Source organism: Fukomys damarensis, unplaced genomic scaffold (assembly GCF_012274545.1).
Source record: "Fukomys damarensis isolate Sample0158 unplaced genomic scaffold, DMR_v1.0_HiC HiC_scaffold_28, whole genome shotgun sequence".
Taxonomy (NCBI): domain Eukaryota; kingdom Metazoa; phylum Chordata; class Mammalia; order Rodentia; family Bathyergidae; genus Fukomys; species Fukomys damarensis.
The window spans coordinates 32924837-32939854 of record NW_022900940.1 but is presented as its reverse complement, the minus strand read 5'-3'; the positions used below and the strand labels follow the sequence as shown (position 1 = coordinate 32939854).

Sequence of the window (15018 nt, the reverse complement as noted above, 5' to 3'; positions counted from 1 at the left end):
ACTCTGAGCTGATCTGCACAAAGCAAAGTTACACAGGTGCCAGAGAGTTTAAAGCCTCCTCCCTCAAAGTAAGATGGCCAGGGGACAGGGACTTAGCTCAGAGGCCCCGCACCTGCACCACAAGCACAAGCTCCTGAGTTCGATCCCCAGTACCACAAAAACAAACAAACAAAGAGCAGCAAAGTAAGATGGCCAGAGTCTTCAGAAACGCAGATTCTGGGGCCCCTCTCTGAAACAGAATCTGCATTTTAACAAGATCTACAAGTAATTTATATGTACCTGAAAACTGGAGAAACATTAGCTTGGAGGACATCAAATATGAAATACCTATTTATCACCTGTCTTCTCCCACCCCCACTCTTCCCAGAAAATTTCTTCTATTTGTAAACCTCAAGATAGATGTATATACTGCAAGACTGATGCACTTACCTTCTACCAACGATTCTTATCAAGGGAATATTCTCAATGGAACAAATGTCAGGCTAGATCTTGAGACAAAGATGGCCTTCTTAGACTTAATTCAAATGTCTAGTTAACCATCCTCTGACTTTCAGTAGTGCTTTTTAAAAAGATAAACGTGCATTGATTGGCTCACGGTATTGACACAAGTGCACGAGTTCACTGCAACAAAGAAAGAAAACACTTTCCCTCTGCCCAGGTGGAAGCATGCTCACCTCTTCCTATAGAGGGGGAAATCCCGCAGAGTAATTACAGGTGGAATAAGAGCTGTAAGCTCCAGATTACTCTCAGGAAACATTTCTGAGTCTAAATGCACTTTTTAATTAGCTCTTCCAATAGCATCACACTAATTGTCTAATTTGGGAATGATATGAGACCCTGTGTGCTTTAAAGAAAATCTGTTTGTTGATATATTTGTTTGCAACTGAGACTGTCTTATTGCTGGCAGGACAGATATTATTAAAACAGAATCACCTGCTTATTTTAACCAGGTTTTTTTAATGAACACACATGAATTGGATTATCCCCAGGGTTTCAGGAGGACTTATTAGCATTTTGAGTGATGGGAAATTGCCACTTAGCTGAGAAATAAATGAGCTTTAAATAGATATCATTATTTTTTACAAGGTTATTATTGTAAATGTTTCACCATAAAAGAAATGCCCCTTCTAGTCTATTCTCATTGTTACTTTATGATTGGGGTGTTAACCTCTAACTAGTCTAGCTCTTCACATAAAGCCATGGTGAGTTTTTATAAGTAGTTACCACATAAAATAAAGTTGCCATATACTGGCCCAAATAATATTTCCAAGTTTCACAATTTGTTATCTATGGTGTGAACAAAGCGATTATTTGCCTGGGTTAGGAAATAGTAGATTTTAAAAGGTTTTGTAGGTTTGATACGTTTTACTGTTAAGAAGGCTATTGCTGAACACTACAGAAACACGACAGAGGCGAGAGTACTTGGGTATTTGTCACACCTGAGGATTTCATACTGCTTTGCTTGTTTGACTGAGAGATGACGCTTCATAATCCAAACTTCCCATCTTTGTATTTAAAATGTTCTTTTCCAGCCTAATCCCTGCCAATGAATAGTAAGGGGGGAAAACTGCATGGTTCGCCCAGACAGATAGTCTCCTTCCTCCTCCGGTTTAGCAACCTCTTTTCAGAAAGTAACACTGAGCTGGCTGCAGCTATTCTGCAGTCCGCCGAGGTTCGTGGGAAACTTTAGAAATGCTAGGGTGCCCCCTACCGTTCAAAATGGGAAAGCACTTTTTGCTGCTGCAGAGAACAGGATTCTTCTGAAAGTATACTTAAAGCACAGTTAAGCAATGGTTATTAGTCACATAAATGTATGGGTGGATAGATAGACAAATGCATATATGGATGGGTGGATGAGTAGGGGATAAAAATATATATAAAGGGCCTGCGATTTGACTCAGTGGTTCTGCTGCCTGCCTTGCAAGCACAAGGGCCTGAGTTCGATCTCTGGTACCACCAAAAAAAAGAAAAAAAGAAAACCTGCCCATGGATAAGATTACAATGTCGTAGTTAGAAGCATGTGTGGCTTTTGTCGACATTTTAAAGAAACGTTTCCCTCTCCCTCTCCTTCCTCTCTCCCTCCCCTTCCCCTGTCAGGGCGAGGGTGTGGGCGTGGCCTTTTTTCCACGTCCAGGTAAGTGATACACCTACCTAACACCAGCTATCCAGGGATGGCAGCGCATGCCAGTTCAAGGCCAACCTGAGGCTGCACAATGAATTCAAGTCCAGTCTAAACTACATAGCGGACCCTATCTCGAAAAATCAAACAAAAATACCGCCATATTTACCACTTCTTGAAATCCCCAATGACTGTTCTCTATCTTTATACTCAGGGCTGTTGTCACACCCTACAAGTTATTACCAGCAACTCTATCATCTTTGGAATCTCACTAGCAGGCATTCTATCATCAACTCCTACTAATTTCGTTTTGGTGTGGTTTGGTTTTGCTTTAATTCTGCTGTACTGGTGATTAAAGCCAGGAGCCTTTGCAATGAATTACATCACCAGCCCTATACCTTTTTTTTTTTTTTTTTTGTTTTGTTTTTGCTTTAATTCTGCTGTACTGGTGATTAAAGCCAGGAGCCTTTGCAATGAATTACATCACCAGCCCTATACCTTTTTTTTTTTTTTTTTTAATTTTGAGACAGGGTCTTGCTAAGTCACTAAGTTGCTCAGAATAGGCTAGAACTTGTGATCCTCCTGCCTCAGCCTCCCAGAGTGCTGGGGTTACAGGCATGCAATCTTTTACAAATATGGGAGATATTACAGTGTATTTGATATTGGCAGGAATTGTATAGTTGAGGACAATTTGGGATCCATGGTGAGGGGGGAAATGTCAGGGGAGAAAATTCTTAGAGGGGAAAAGGGCGGGTAGAAACAAAGAAGTTTAGCCAGGCCAGTTGCCCACTGAATCAGAGGAGAAGAAGGCAGGGTGTACACACGGAAAGGGTCACCAGCTGACGTGATGAGGCAAGAAGGCATGTTGAAGGCTGGAAAGGAGATGAGAAAGAATAATAACACTGAGAATGAGATGGTGAGTTGATGGGGGAAATACACTCAAATGCCATTCCTCTTTGACTTTGTGGTTATAAATTTAAAGGAACTGATTGCTTGGTTTTGTGATTTTTGTCCGTTTTCTTCATATGAAATGTTAGATGTTGGATTTGGAATAGCCAGAGATATGGGTTTAGCTAAGGCTGCCATTTTATTTGCTGAATAAGATGTTGGAAAGGAGGGACAAAGGAGCTGAGTTCATATAAAGAACATGGATCTAGTGACGTAGCATGGAAATTACATGGGTAAGGAGGAAGTTCAGAAATGGGGTGGTACTGGGCCAGGGACTTAGCTCAGTGGTCTGCTGCCTGCCTCCCAAGTGCAAGGATCTGAGTTCCATCCCTGGGACCAAAAAAATAAAACTGAGGTGGTGCTGAAAAAAAGGTCGGGGCTCCCAAATGGCACTAAAAGCTGATCCTTCTCAATGTGACTGCTTTGGCTAAGTGCTTCCTGTTGAATGAGTGAGTGACCCCAAAAATATTAAGAATGCAGAACCAATCACGGATCCCTAATGCACACATGAAAAATTGCGGCTTGCTTTTTTTGTTTCCTTTTTTTTTTCTTTTTATTGAGTTTATTGGTACAATCTAGGTATACAATACAGTTACATTCATCATTGGGATTCTGTACCTGTACATAATAGGTCTTGATTCTCATTTTTTCCCCTTGTCCCTGCCCTCCCTTCACCCCCTCCTCCCCTCCCCATTTACAAACACTTTATTTCCATTTTTTCAGTTTCTCAGATTTTTTTCCTCTCCCTTATTACCTTTCCCCCACCCTTCCCACTTTCCCTACACCTTTAGCCCTTTACTTCCTATTTCACATTGTTAATTATCTCATTAGGATCCTGTGTACTATTATAGTTTTTCACACCAGAGAAACTATTCGGTATTTCAGTTAAAGAAATCTCTGTATGAACATTAAAAATAGGGAATCCTAAAATAAAACTAAAAAGGAAAGTAAAAGAGAAAAGGCAATGATGTAACATTAAAATAATCCTTAATTCTGGAGATGAAAATGGTCCCTGAACATATTTAAATTGCTTCTTGCTCTTGTAGTCTTATTCTTTTTTTCATTATTTAGAGAATACTTTATTAGTTTCTATAATCAAACCCACGTAGACGTGACCTTACATATTTAGTATGATGTGTTACCCCTGTACACATGGAAAAAAATAAATAAATAAAAATAAATTAACATTTCTAGACCAATATGGCTGTCCATTTCTGTACAATGCCAACTCAACACAGTAAAGTGGGTTGACTTTTTCCAAAGTTGGCAGCACCATTAAAGTTTCATTGGGGCTTGCTTTTAAATCTAAATTTTGTGCAGATTGATAGATAGCTTAGTCAAAACTTGACATATATGATCCAATATTTATTCTTCTGATACTCTGTGGTTGATTGCATATTATTATCCTTGTTTAATCTAGTCCATATATTTCTCCATTAATTCCCTAAAGATTTATTGAGAGACCTTTATATGCTAAATGATGGAAATCTAGAGATTTTTCAAATTTAGATTACGTCCTCAGGAAAACTATGCTATAAACAAAATACAAGAGGCAAGTATGTAGCTAATTGTCACACAAATGACAAAGGGGTCATTGTCTTATGAAGGTATGGAGAGATCTAAGTAAATCTGTGGGAAAGGCAGACTATTTTCTGTTAAGTAAAAGAGGCAAAAAACCAGGACCAGATCACGACTACAACAAGCCTTTCTTATTGGAAGGATCTGCAGGGTGTCTTTGAACAAAGGAGAGAAAAGCAACATGGCAGCACAGGGAGCTTCTCTTATAGGAGCAGGGTGGGGTCAGCCTAAACTGGGGTGGAGTTGAGTGAGGTAGTATTAAGAGATTGGAGGAAACTGTGACATCACTAGCTGTTAGGAGGTAGCACGTATTAGGTTAGAATTGGGAAGAGGGGCATGATGGGAGGAAGAAGCCTGTCCTTTGTTGGGAGAAGCCATATTTTAACATGGAGGCTGCTATTCTATGTGGCAGCCATCTTAAGGCAAAGGAAATCTAACATTTTCAACTAAAAAGTATTGTGGAAGGGCTGGGTATTTAGTTCAGTGGTTCCACCACCTGCCTTGCAAGCACAAGGTCCCAAATTCAATCCCCAGTACCAAAATATAAATAAATTTAAAAAAATTTAAAAGTATTATGGCAAAATTAGATCCTTAAGGAATATATACAATATACATGGTGAGAGAGAGAGAGATTTCCAGGAAAGAATGAACAATATGAGAGCATGGTACAAAGCAATCACGGGAACACCATGTGGTTCCATTTTGGCAGAAGCAAAGGACAAAAGAAAAGGAATGGCGAGATGTGATCAAAGGAAATAGCTCCTAAAGAATCAAAAACTTTGTCAAGGGCTGGGGATTTAGCTCAGTTGTACTGCTGCCTGCCTCACAAGCACAAGGACCAGAGTTTGATCCTCAGTACCAAAAACAAAACAAAACAAAAACTGTCAGCCCCTAAAATGCTAAGCTAATAGTGTACATTTTATGCACTACAGAATGGGCTAAGTACTGAAATTTTTTAGGGATAACAATGGCAAGATTGTACTGAGTGGAATAGAAGGAGAAAAGACCAGGTGAAGCACTATAAAGAGAATGCCAATAAAGAAGAGGCGGTGACAGATTACAGATTTCCAGAAACTGAAATAGTTTGGATTTTAAAGAAAAAAGCAGGAACACAGAACTGGTGGCTTGATTCTAAGGGCAGAGCTGAACTTAATACCAAAAGAGATAATGTATCAGTTCCCCCAACCAGTCTATAAATGTGACACATCCCAACTGAAATCCGAGCACGTTGTTTATACAAACAAACTGATTATAAAACTCAACAAATCAATTCTGAAATTGGGAAAAGCAAAGCAACTACAACAGTCGAGAGAATTCTGAATAATGAGCAAAGTGAGAGGATTCACACTAACTGATTCCAAGACTTATTATAAAGCTGCAGTAGTCAAGACAGTGTGCTGTTAGTGAAAGAATAAATATACAAGTCAGTGAAACAGAATAGGGACTGTCAATAAACCCAACACAAAAATTAATTATGTATGGCCTTGGTGTAAAGGGAACTATCTCATAAGGATAAGGTTTTTCAAAATAATGCTGAAACGATTCAAAATCCAAAGAAAAATCTTTGAGATTGTGAATTACGCTAACCTTTCAAAAAGAAGACACCAAAAGCACAAGCCATAAATGAAAATTTTGACAAATTGGGCTTCATCAAAATTTTAAAATTCTATTCTCCTCTCTCAGCCTCCCAGAGTGCTGGAATTCCAGGCAATGAGAGGCAGTAGGTTTGCAATTTTGAGCCCATCTTGGGACACTTAGTGACAGAGTAAGACTCTATCTCAAAATAAAAAACGGGAGCCGGGGATATAGTTCAGTTGCAAAGGCTCTGATTTCAACCTCCAGTACTGCAGGGGGAAAGAAACAACAACTTGTATTCTTTGAGAGACACAATTTTAAAGGCTTTTTAAAAATAAATAAAATCAAATCAAACATGAAAACAAACATGGAATAGTGACATGGACCTGTCATCCCAGTTATTAGTAGGCTGAGGCAGGAGAATTGTATGTTGATACCAGACTGAGCAACTTAACAAGACCCTGACTCGAAGTAAAACACTGAAAAAACCTAGGGATGTAGGTCAGTGGTAGAAGGCCCCTGTGTTCTACCCAGAGAAGGGAAAGGAAGGGGAGGGGTGGTAACAGGACCGGACAGAAGAAAACATCTGCAAAATAAATATGTGATAAAGGACTTGTATCCAGAATATATAAAGAACTCTTAAAGCTGGGCATGGTGGTGCATACCTGTAATCCCAGCACTCAAGTGACTGAGGCAGGAGGACCACCATGATTTCATGGCCAGCCTGAACTACACAGTGAGACCCTGTCTCAAAAAACAAACAAACAAACAAAACTTTCCAAGGCTGGGGATTTAGCTCAGTGTTTCTGCCTCCTGCCTCACAAGCACAAGGTCCCGAGTTCGATCCCAGGTAAAAAAAAAAAACAAAAAAAACCTTCACAAAACAAAAATTTAGCTTCCTATAATTGATCTTTAAATTCAATGAAATAAAAATAAAAATTCCAGCAGACTGTATATATGTATTTTGAAATAAATAAAATGAAGAGCTGTGTTTAAAGCATAGAACAAGTAATAGAAACCAGGCATGGTGGTACACACCTGTAATCCCAGCATTTAGGAGGCTGAAGCAGGAAGATCATGAGTTTGAAGCCAGCCCAGACTACATATAGGTATTCTGAAATACACACACACACACACACACACACACACACACACACACACAGATAAATAACAGACATGCTACAATAGATATTTCTGAATTACCTAGCACAGTAAACCAATGAGAATGGAGTCCAGTCGATAAAATGAGAGTCATAGTGACGAAAGGAGAACCAAGAAGTCAATACAATGGTTACATTAATAGACGGTGAACACAATGCTACCTGTGCTACAGTGGCCGGGATCAGCTAACTCCCAACAGAGGCCTCTGATTAATATTTACTGACCTAAAACTGCGCCAGGTGCTTACGGATTTTCCATCTCTATAACCATCAAAACAAATTTACAAATTGATAAAGTAGCTATAGATATCTCCCTTTAATGAATTCAAAAGCCACAGATTTATACGATTGGGTGTTTTTTTTCTGTAAGGTCCTAACTCCCAGTGAAGGACAGATTTGTTATTCGGATCCAGTGTTCCCAGTTTGCACCTCTGGAGGGGTCTGATTGGCAAAACTACTAAGTATCATAAGGCTTCACAGGCAGAGTAAGTAAAGCAGGAAGGGGAGAGGCTGTGGTGCTAGGGATTCTGATTCGCTGCTGTCAAAATCAAGAAATCAGCCCTATGTGCCTGATGCAACACAATTTGGGATGGGGTTGGCATTTTAGCAAATACAGTAGTAGAAAAATCTAAATAATGAATTAGAAACATCAAAGGCATGAAGCTGATTAAAGTTATAATTCTTCTATTGTAATGCTTTATTGATACAGCCAAAGGCAAGCGATGCAAATCATGAGATATTCATATTACTCTGTGTAAAAAGAAAATTCCTAGCATCGTGTTCCTCACCGTACCCTAAATACCATGCACGGCCACATATAACCATTTCCTTTCAGGAGTTTATCAGGTGGAATGAGGCTGGTTTCCCAATCAAGCTCTTGGCTTTTTGCCGAGCCTCCATCAAAGATGACTACAGTTCACTCGTTGGGTTCAAATGTTCCTTCGGTGACAGGTAGCACAGGCAAATGACATCAAGCAAGCAGCAGAGATGCTGGCCCAACGAAAGGTAAACTAGAAAGTTTCCATCTGATCAGACATTAAGACAGACAACTTTTATAAAGGCCCAAGAGGCCTTAATGAAATTGTCATCCAGACATCTGGCAGCAAACCCAAGCCAGGTGGTTTATAATAGACAGAGAACTCAGTACTGCCTGCTGCAGCTTAAGTGTAACTTTCAGTAAAAACACAAGGCACACCTAGAGATGGCAGTGACCTCAGCTGATAGCACATTGGGGAGAACTCATAATCATCACTGAGGGTGTAAATCCCACTCTAGCCAGGCATAGTGCTGCACGTCTGTGATCCCAGCACTTAGAGAAGCTGAGGCAGGAGGATCGCCACAAGTTCAAGGCCAGTCTAGGCTACGTTGCGAATTCAAGGCCAGTCTGAACTACATAGCAACACCCTGTCTCAAAACCACCCCCCCAAAAGAAAGACTTGGGCATTAATTTCTCTCTCTCTCTTTTGTTTTTTGTTTTTGTTTTTGTTTTTTGGCTTTTTTTCCCCCACAAAATTGCTCAAACACTTACTATTACAGTACTATGTCGTGTTCTATGGTTTGCTTACTTGGGATTATTAAATTAATGTTGGTCACTGTTCCCTTTTTAATTTGTATTAGTACATGTGTGCAGTACAGAATCACTACATTCATTCTGAAAAGCCAGTACATGTACAAAACACAGCTTGATTCTTTTACCTTCCCTTTCCTTTCCATTCCCTCTGGCTGCATTTTTTTCCCTACCCTCCCTCCCATACCCCTATCACCTCCCTCCATTTTTTTTTTCTTTTCTATTTTGTATCTTTCATTTTTCTCTTTATTTATATTATGGGTTTCTCATATAAGAGAAACTATGCCATATTTAAGCTTGGGTGTCTGATTTATTTCACACAATATTATGGTTTCAAGGTGCATCCACATACCTGTAAATGACTCAAATTTATCCTTCGTTATGGCAGAGTAGTACTTTGTTGTGTATATCACATTTTCTTTATCTATTCTTCAGTTTGTGGAGGTTTAAACTAAGTCCCAGGGCCGGGGATTTAGCTCAGTGGTTCTGCTGCTTGCTTCACAAGCACAAGGTCTGGAGTTTGATCCCCAGTGCAAAAAAAAACAAAAAAAAACCTAAGTCCCAGATTCAGCTGTGAATTTTGCTGCTCTAAATATGCACTGTAATATCATGTCTTTAACTCTCTGGGGAAGATATGTAGGGAGGAAAGTAGTTGGGTCAAGTGGACTTTCTATTTTTAGTTTTTTGAAGACTCCATACTGACTTCCACAGCAGTTGTACTAGTTTACATTCCCACTAACAATGTAGAAGGCTTCCTTTTCCTCCCACAGCCTCCTCAGCATTTTTTACCTGACTTCTTCATGGTAGCTGCTTTTCCTAAAGATGAAATCTCAATGCAGTCTTAATTTGCATTCTCTGATAACCAGAGATGTTGAACATTTTTTCACATATTTATTGGCCATTTGTATTTCTTTTAAGAAGCGTCTGCTCATTTCAGTGGCCCATTTTTTGATTGGGTCTTTTGCCTATGGGGAGGTCTAATTTTTTTAGTTCTTTGTATATTCTAGGTATTAGTCCTCTGTCCAAGCAACATCTGGAAGATGTTTTCCTGTTATGTAAGTTGCGATTGTGTTGGTTATTTCCTTTGCTGTGCAAAGCTTTTTAAATTGATGTGATCCCATTGTCGATTCTGTGTCCTCTCTTGTGCAGCTGGCCTTCTGCTCAGAAAGTCCTTGCCTAACCTATGTCTTCAAGAGTTTTATCTACTTTATCTTTAAGCAGATTAAGTGTTTCTGTCTTAATATTTAGATCTTTGGTCCATTTTTATTTTAGTTTAGTGCATGGTGAGAGATTTGGGTCTAGTTCAATATCTGACATGTAGTTAGCCAGTTTTACCAACCACTATTTGTTAAAGAGGTTATCTTTCCTCCAGTGTAAGTTTTTGGCTACTTTGTCAAAGATCAGATAGCTAAATGTACTTGGAACTTTTTTCTTTTTTTCCCCCCCTTGGTACCAGGGATTGAACTTGGGTCCTTGAGCTTGCAAGGCAGGCAGAGGAACCACTGAGCCAAATCCCCAGCCTCTGTGCTTGGAATCTGTATCCTCTATTCTGTTCCAGTGATCCACATATCAGTTGGTTTGTTTGCCAGTGTCATGCTGGTGTTTATCACGGTAGTTTTGTAGTATAACTTGAAGTCTGGAATTGTGACTCCTCCTGATTTGCTCTTCTTACCCAGGATTGTTTTTGCTATTGCAGTTCTCATCTGGTTCCACATGAATTTTAGGGTTGTTTTCTCTAGTTTTGTGATGAATGCTTTTGGTATTTTGATTAGGATTGTGTTAAATCTGTATATCAGTTTTGGAAGTATGGCCATTTTGACTACATCCAGGAACAGTAGATATCTTTCCTTTTTTTTTTTTTCGGTACTGGGGATCAAACTCAGGGCCTTGTGCTTGCAAGTCAGGCATGGTGCCACTGAGCTAAATCCCCAGCCCTATCTTTCATTTTCTGATGTTCTCTTCAATCCCCCTTTCCAGAGTACCATAGTTTTTGTTGTAGAGGGCTTTCATTTCCTTAATTAGGTTAATTCCTAGGCATTTAATGTTTCTTGATGCTATTGTGAAAGGTATTTCCCTAATTTCTTTCTCAGTGAGTTTATTACTGATATGCAGATTGAGTTTTGTGTGTTAACTTCATATCCTGCTATGCTACTGAATTTGGTTATTGATTCTAGGAGTCTTTGGGTGGAATTTTTTTAGGTCTTCTGTGTAAAGCATCATATCATTTGCAAATAATGATAATTTGACTTCTTCCTTTTCCGTACATATCCCTTTTGTGTCTTTCTGGAATTTAGCTCAGTGTCACCGCAACTGCCTCTCAAGCCCAAGGTCCTGAGTTCAATCGCCAGTAATGGTAGACAAACACGAAAAAAAAAAAAAAAAAATATATATATATATATATATATATATATACACACATATATACATACATACATACATACATACAGAGAGAGAGAGAAATATCAAGGTGGGTGTGGTGGTGCACACTTGTAATTCTAGCATGTGAGAGGCTGAGGCAGCAGGATTGCCAAAAGGTCAAGGCCAACCTGGGCTACACGGTGAGTTCAAAGCCAGCCTGAGCCACATAGCGAGACCTTGCCTCAAAAAAAAAAAAGAGTCACTACTAATAATAAAAAAGAAAGCCGAAAATAGAACTAGTCTAATAGGTTAAGTGTAGAAAAGTGAAGGTGCAGAAGTCAAGGATAGAGTGTCTTTTAAAAAAAAACTTCCGTTGTGGATTTGACCCATACAGGGAAATATACTCTCCTGGTATTACAGTAATAGCACTGCTCCCCATCCTGGCCTCAGCATCATATTCGTATATCAAAGAACCAAAGCATGAAGGAAGGAATGGTTGAGCACAATTTGTTCTAATAACCCTCCACAGCCATGTGATGATAGGTCAGCTCTATTCTTCAGATATATCAATGACAGCATATTTCCTGGTATTAGAAAGACATTAAGAATTAGGCCAGGCCAGGGGTTTAGCTCAGTGGTGCTGCCACCTGCCTCACAAGCACAAGGATCCAAGTTCGATCCCCAGTGCCAAATAAAAAAGAATTAATGGTCATTTTGTAATTGTTGGAAGTCTAGTTTTTGCGAATTAAATTCTGCTCCTTGTGACTGAATTTGTTTTCCTCAGATCCTAATAAATGCTAATAAAGACTAAAAAAAAAACCTGCTAAGTTTAAGTCTTTTCATAATGAAGCCTAATAATGAAATGGTAAAGACAAAATTTTATGAACTCAAAATCACAAACCAGACTGAACTTCTGACAACCAACTAAAACATATGGAATTCTTCAGCTTCCTAAGCACTATATAACTGATATCACCCTGAACTCTGCCTTTGTGAAAGTTGAAGGATAACTCTTCATTTGTCAAGTTCTTGGGTGGCTTATAGAAAACAATTTTTTAAATATTGCAATCCAAGATCTAATTTAGGAGCAACATATAGGTGTAACAGGTGTATGAGTCCTATCAGAGTGACTGCTGAATTTTAACATATCCAAAAATCAGAATGTGCAAACACCTTAGTTGTACACATATTTAATAATTCTTTTATTTAAATTCATGAATTGCAAAAATATCATCTGGATTTTTTACACTTGATCTGGTCTGCATGCTGTAGCTCATCTAGAACATTTCTAATGCTCTCAACACAAACTTCTCCTCTGTGATGTTTTTTCGATGCAAGATTCCATACATTTTCAAATTCTTCTTCCGAAAGCTTGACACCAATGTTACGTAGAATCTCTGCAATCTAGAACAAAGCATTTAAGAACTAAAATATGCATGTTTTTAAAAATATATTTTAAAATCTTTACAACATCTAAGGTTATGGGTATTTATACCACAAGTGTGTGTGTGTGCATATATGTGTAGTAGGCATTTGTATAAACTATGTATATAAAATAAGAAAAGATCATTTTACTTGTATCTCAGGAATCATTTTTTATTATGAATATAGGATATTCAGCTGTACTAACCAATATACACAATTACTTTCAATTCTAAATGTTTCTGATTCTTTGATAGAAAAGCAGCAAAATTCAAGTAAAAAGTGTAAAGATAGATGATATACTAGATGACTTTGACCTGAGTTATTTATTGTCATTATGATTTTGCATATCCCCAGTAAGTCCCTTGGATATTTATTTTCTCTGCTTTAAATTTAAACATACATATATATAAAATATTATATAATATATAGTATAATGTGTTATAATATGTAATGTGTAGTGATATATTATACATATATAATATAGTGTGTGTGTGTGTGTGTGTGTGTGTGTGCGCACGCGTATGGGGAGGGGTGGTGAGAGAGAGAATATGAACCCAGGGCTTTCGCACAGAGCTACATACCTAGCCCTTTTTTATTTTTTATTTTGAAATAAGATCTTGCTACATCACTAAATTGCCTAATCTGGGCTCAAACTTGAGATCCTACTGCCTCAGCCATCTAGAGTGTTGGGATTACAGGTGTGCATCATCTCATCCACCCTAAAACAGGTATATTTATAAAAGACATCTAACTGGCCTGCTGTGAACTTCAATCACAGTCACAATTGGGCAAGTACCAGAGAGATAATGCACATGTAATCAACTGAGCATACTAGAAGCTCAACACACTGAAAACCAGCACATTGGTGACTGATAACCTCTCTGCAGTGATAACTATTAAAAGAGATAGAGCCAGGGGATTTAGCTCAGTAGTTCTGCTGCCTGCCTCACAAGCACAAGGTCATGAATTCATTCCCAGTACTGAAAAAAAATTAAAAATTCAAAAATAAATTCTGAAATTTAGAAAGGGAGATGGGGGTGGTAGTAGGGTTAGGGATATGGGTCATTGTGAAGGCCCTAAAGTAAATTCCTAGGACAGTAAAAAAGAAAGAAAAAAGAGAAAAATGAATGAATGGGAAGAGGGAATAAAAAATATGAAAATAAAATTTTAAAAGGAACTAAATTTGAAACTTCCAGGAAGACAGTGGAGTGGTGAACAGCCTTTCTAAGATTTGGTGTCCATGTGCTGTAATGTGGCACTGCAAAGAAGAGAAGAGAAATGGGTCCTTGGGACCCAGCAAGGATCTGAAGTAAGAACTGAAGCCCATGGGGAGAACAAAAAGAGAGCAGAAGAAGGAGATGGCACGCATCACTTTCACCTGAACCCTGACTCACTGTGTGGGAAGGTTGTCTTGAACCTATAGACACACAGTAGCTACTGGCTACCCATGAGTCCTCCATAGAGAAACACACCAGTGTAACAGAGCAGGGGATGCAGTGGAGTGCAGTGGCTGGTGACTTATTTGAGTTCACAGGTCCCCCAAGAGAGGGTGATTGGCCAGTAGCCATCTTGAAAAGAGGCCAATTGAGCTGAGAATGCACAGCAGCTGCAAGCTGGCTCCATCTAGTTGCTCTCATTGTCAGGATGAGGCAGAACCAAGTTCAAGTCAGAAGAGGCCAAGGAGCCAAGTTCAAGAAGACAGGAGGCACATGGACTGTTGCAAGCTGAACAAATCAGGCTCCAGCCTCACAGCCAGAAACCAACCTGAACATTGAAACTAAAGGTTCAGGCTTTCTGGGATTATCCACTACCCTGCCATAAATCCATGACTCACTTGCTGTGATTAATCAATATGGATCTGGGCTCTGTCTGCCCACTCTGTCTATCAGGGACAGCAGAGATACATCCTGAAGTGGACATTCTTTTTTCTTTTCTTCTTCTTTTTCTCTCTTGATCATTTGTTCTTCTATTCATATGAATGTAAACATTGTTTCCAGTTTTCTGTTGTTGTTCTGTTCTGTTTTTGTTTTTATTTCTTCTTCTCTCTTTCCCTATCTTCTCCTCTAGTTTCTCAAAGTTTGCACAATTTCCTTTGTCCTCCAGCCTTGCTTCTAAGCTCTGCTTCTTCATCTATTTCTCTATTTTCCCCCCTAACCTCTTTTAAATTTTCTCCCCTGAGGGTAAAATCACAATATGGAGGACATATGTACTGTATAAAATTTTCTGGTTTGTTTTAGATTGTGTTATATAACCACAAATACAATTCATATAGTTAAAGGGTGCAAATT

At 38.8% G+C, this 15018-nt stretch overlaps 1 protein-coding gene across 1 annotated transcript in view; it reads right to left on the bottom strand.

Moving 5' to 3' along the window:
- Nucleotides 1–12499: 12499 nt before the first annotated feature.
- The window catches only part of Efhb (EF-hand domain family member B), a 53716-nt gene continuing 51197 nt past the window's right edge, over nt 12500–15018 (bottom strand). Inside the window, exon 13 of the mRNA XM_010612817.1 lies at nt 12500–12709. Within this exon, the coding sequence (XP_010611119.1) occupies nt 12536–12709 (174 nt within the window). The 3' untranslated portion in view covers nt 12500–12535. The remainder of the gene's footprint in view (nt 12710–15018) is intronic.